The sequence below is a fragment of the Rhinoraja longicauda genome, chromosome 19, assembly GCF_053455715.1.
Source record: "Rhinoraja longicauda isolate Sanriku21f chromosome 19, sRhiLon1.1, whole genome shotgun sequence".
Lineage (NCBI taxonomy): Eukaryota > Metazoa > Chordata > Chondrichthyes > Rajiformes > Arhynchobatidae > Rhinoraja > Rhinoraja longicauda.
Window position 1 is genome coordinate 26,600,019 of NC_135971.1, and position 3,568 is coordinate 26,603,586.

The following is a 3,568-nucleotide window of genomic DNA, read 5'->3' on the forward strand; positions in this document are numbered from 1 at the left end:
CCGACGTCTCCATCGAGGACGGCTGATCGCCTACCGGGAACTTCCACGCTGACATCAGGCCAGGGAACCGACTCATGCAACCGAAATGCTGCCACCTAGTGAGGAAACTAGGGAAGACCGCTGTGCGCTGTGAGGCTGAAACAACGTGGTTTTAAGACCTCCGCACCCCAGCATACTGCTAGCTAACGCGCCAGTCTGTGGAAAATATGCTTGATGAACCTAAATCCAGATTGACGTACCTCAGAGTTCTGAGCATGACGTGTGCTCTGTTTCACAGACACATGGCTCACATGGCATATACCTAACTATGCCATTCTGCTCGAGGGTTACTCACTTCGCCGGATGGACCGAATGACGATTTCGTTTAAGGTTCATGGTGTTGAGGTTTGCGTTCTAATCAATATTTTAGGTGCTCAGACCTCGCAGACCTGGCGAACAGATGCTTCCCGGACCTGGAATATCTGACTGCGAAGTGCCAACCATACTACCTGCCGATGAAATTCATCCCAACTATCTTGACATAGCAGGCTACACCCCTCCCCATGTCTATGTCAAGATTGGTCTGACTGAACTGTGATCCTCTATCAATATCCACCAGGTAAATCACCCCCGAGCATTGGAATTTGTAGCCGGAGTCTTCAAACAAAGCAACCTCAATGAGGTGGCCAAGGTACCTCAGCATGTCTCTTATCATAGTGTCATAGTCATAGAGTGATGCCGTGCGGAAACAGGCCCTTCGGCCCAACTCGCCCACACCGGCCAACATTGTCTCAGCTGCATTAGACCCACCTGCCTGTGCTTGGTTCATGTCCCTCCTAAACATTGCTATCCATGTACCTGTCTAACTGTTTCTTAAACGATGGGGTAGTCCCACCCTCAACTGCACCCTCTTGTCCAATACACCCACCACCCTTTGTGTGAGAAGGTTACCCCTTGGATTCCTGTTAAATCGTTTCCCCCTCACCTTGAACCTATATCCACTGGTCCTCGATTCACCTGCTCTGGGCAAAAGACTCCGTGCATCTACCCGATCTGTTCCTCGAATGATTTTGTGTACCTTTATACGATCGACCCTCATCGTCCTGCGCTCCCTTGACTATAGCCCCAGCCTCTCCCCTTGAGCTCACACTCTCTAGTCCAGGAAACGTCCTCGTAAATTTTTTCCGAACCCTTTTAAACTTGATCTTTCCTATAACATGGTTCCCAGAACTGAACACAATATTCCACGTGCGGTCTCACTATCTTATACAACGTCTGAAGCAACTGCAACATGACCTCCAAATTTCTATAATCAATAATCTGAATGATGAAGGCCAAATTGCCAAAAGCCTTTTTAACCACATTATCTACCTGCGACTCGACCTTCAAGGAACCATGCACCTGTATTCCTAGATCCCTCTGCTCTACAACACTACCCAGAGACCTTTACTGTGAAAGTCCTGCCCTTGCTCGACGTCCCAAAATGAAACACCTCACACTTCATCAAGTGTTATTAAATTCCATCAAGCAATCTTCCGCCCACCTGGCCAATCGATCGAGATCCTGCTGCAATCTTTTACAACCATCGTCACTATCTGCAACACCACTAACTTTTGTATCTTCAGCAAACTTGCTAATCTTGCCCTGTATATTCTCATCCAAATTATTGATGTAGATGACAAACAATAACGGGCCCAGCACCGAACCCTGAGGCACACCACTAGTCACAGGCCTCCAGTCCGCGAAGCAACCTTCCGCCATCAACCTCGGCTTCCTTACAATTGCTATCCATTCAGCTATCTCTCCTTAGTTCCCATGCGATCTAACCTTCCAGAGCAGCCTACCATGCGGAACCCTGTTGAATGCCTTACTGAAATCCATGTATACCGCATCTACAGCTCTGCCCTCATCCCTTTTGGTCACATCTTCAAAAAAAATCAATCAGGTTTATGAGCCACGATCTCCCGCGTACAAAACCATGTCGACTATCCCTAATCAGCCCTTGCCCATCCAAATGCATGTTTCACCTATGTTACTGATGTTAAGCTCACCTGCCGATAGCTCCCAACATTTTCCCTTCAGCCCTTCTTGTAAACACCCACAACATTTGCCACCCTCCAGTCTTCCGGCACCTGTGTTTAAGAACGGCCCGTAAATTCCAACCAGGGCTCCCGCAATTTCCTCTATAATTTCCCGCAATGTCCTCAGTTATATCTGATCACGCCCACCTCGAGCGAGAACGCCCTCGACCACCGCTCCGCATCCATAAATAAGCGCCTACCCTTGCATCCCTCGACCACATTCCGGGAAGTCTGATCACCTAGATGCGCTTCTACTCCCTGCCTGCAATCAAAACCTGAAGCAGGAAGAGCCGGTACAGAACTTTTCTAAATGCTGGGCAGTGGACACTGTCCCAGGTGACGGTCGAGGCCGCTGCATAAGTCAAACGACCCAGAGTGGTTAAAAGAAAGCTCGCTGTGATCTTGGCAGAGCCACCACGAATACCAAGAGACAATACCGAGGCAACCTTGATTCGAGCATCCACAGACTGTGACAAGGCCTGAATACTACAGCTGGACGCAAGACGAAGCAAGGCAACGCCGCGGGTGATAGTGCAGCCATCCCTGACGATATTAATGCATTTTAGGCTCGCATTGAACGGGACGATGTCATCCCGACCATCAACGCGTGTCCACCCTATCCCAAGGTCACTTGCAAACGTGAGAGCGGCCTTCCTGAAGGTAAACCCACGGAGAGCAACGGTTCCATATGGAATCCATGACCGCATCCTGAGGAACTGCGTGGACTAACTAGTGGGACTCTTCGTGGATATCGTTAATCTCGCCCTACTCCACTTTGAGGTACCCGCCTGCTTCAAGAAGAGCAGTTTCATGCCGTTGCCAAAGAAAAGCAAGATCTCATAATATTATTATATCCGATCATGCCCCTTTAACATTTAGGGTAAAACTCCAAGGAGTAACGGGGAAACAGACCAATTGGACATTTAATCCTCAAATTTTAAATGAAACAGCATGTTATAACTATCTTAAATCGCAAATTGAAACCTTTTTTTACGCAAATGACCTTCCTGAAACACCTGCGTCCCTGCTTTGGGAAACATTTAAAGCGTTTGTGAGAGGATGTATTATTGCCTTTCAAGCGTCTCAAAACAAGAAGAAGCGGATTGTACAACATGAGCTAGAAAGACAGATAAAACAGTTAGACATAACAAATGCGATCGCTCCCTCTATTGAAATACATAATAACATCGCTGCTCTCAAATATAAGTTAAATTATATACTCTCAGCTCACATTTTAAGGCTTTTTCAATATACTAAATAAATACATTTTGAATTTGGAGATAAACCACAGAAATTGCTAGCACGTCAACTCCGTAAATTAGAAGATGATTCTACAATTCATAAAATTAGATCAGATAACGGAGATTTGCTTAAACTACCCAAGGACATTAATCAGAGATTTTTGCAATTTTATCAGACATTATATTCATCAAAAATAACAGATAGCTCTGCGCAGATGCAAAACCTTTTGCAGGAATGTAACCTCCCTGGTTTGAATGAGAGTGACA

At 46.5% G+C, this 3,568-nt stretch overlaps 1 protein-coding gene across 1 annotated transcript in view; it reads left to right on the top strand.

Annotated features, from left to right (window-relative positions):
* The window catches only part of LOC144602553 (uncharacterized), a 24,813-nt gene extending 22,518 nt beyond the window's left edge, over window positions 1-2,295 (top strand). Inside the window, exons 4-5 of the mRNA XM_078415683.1 lie at window positions 599-670; window positions 2,188-2,295. Coding sequence (XP_078271809.1) covers window positions 599-670; window positions 2,188-2,295 — 180 coding nt within the window. The remainder of the gene's footprint in view (window positions 1-598; window positions 671-2,187) is intronic.
* Window positions 2,296-3,568: the final 1,273 nt, after the last annotated feature.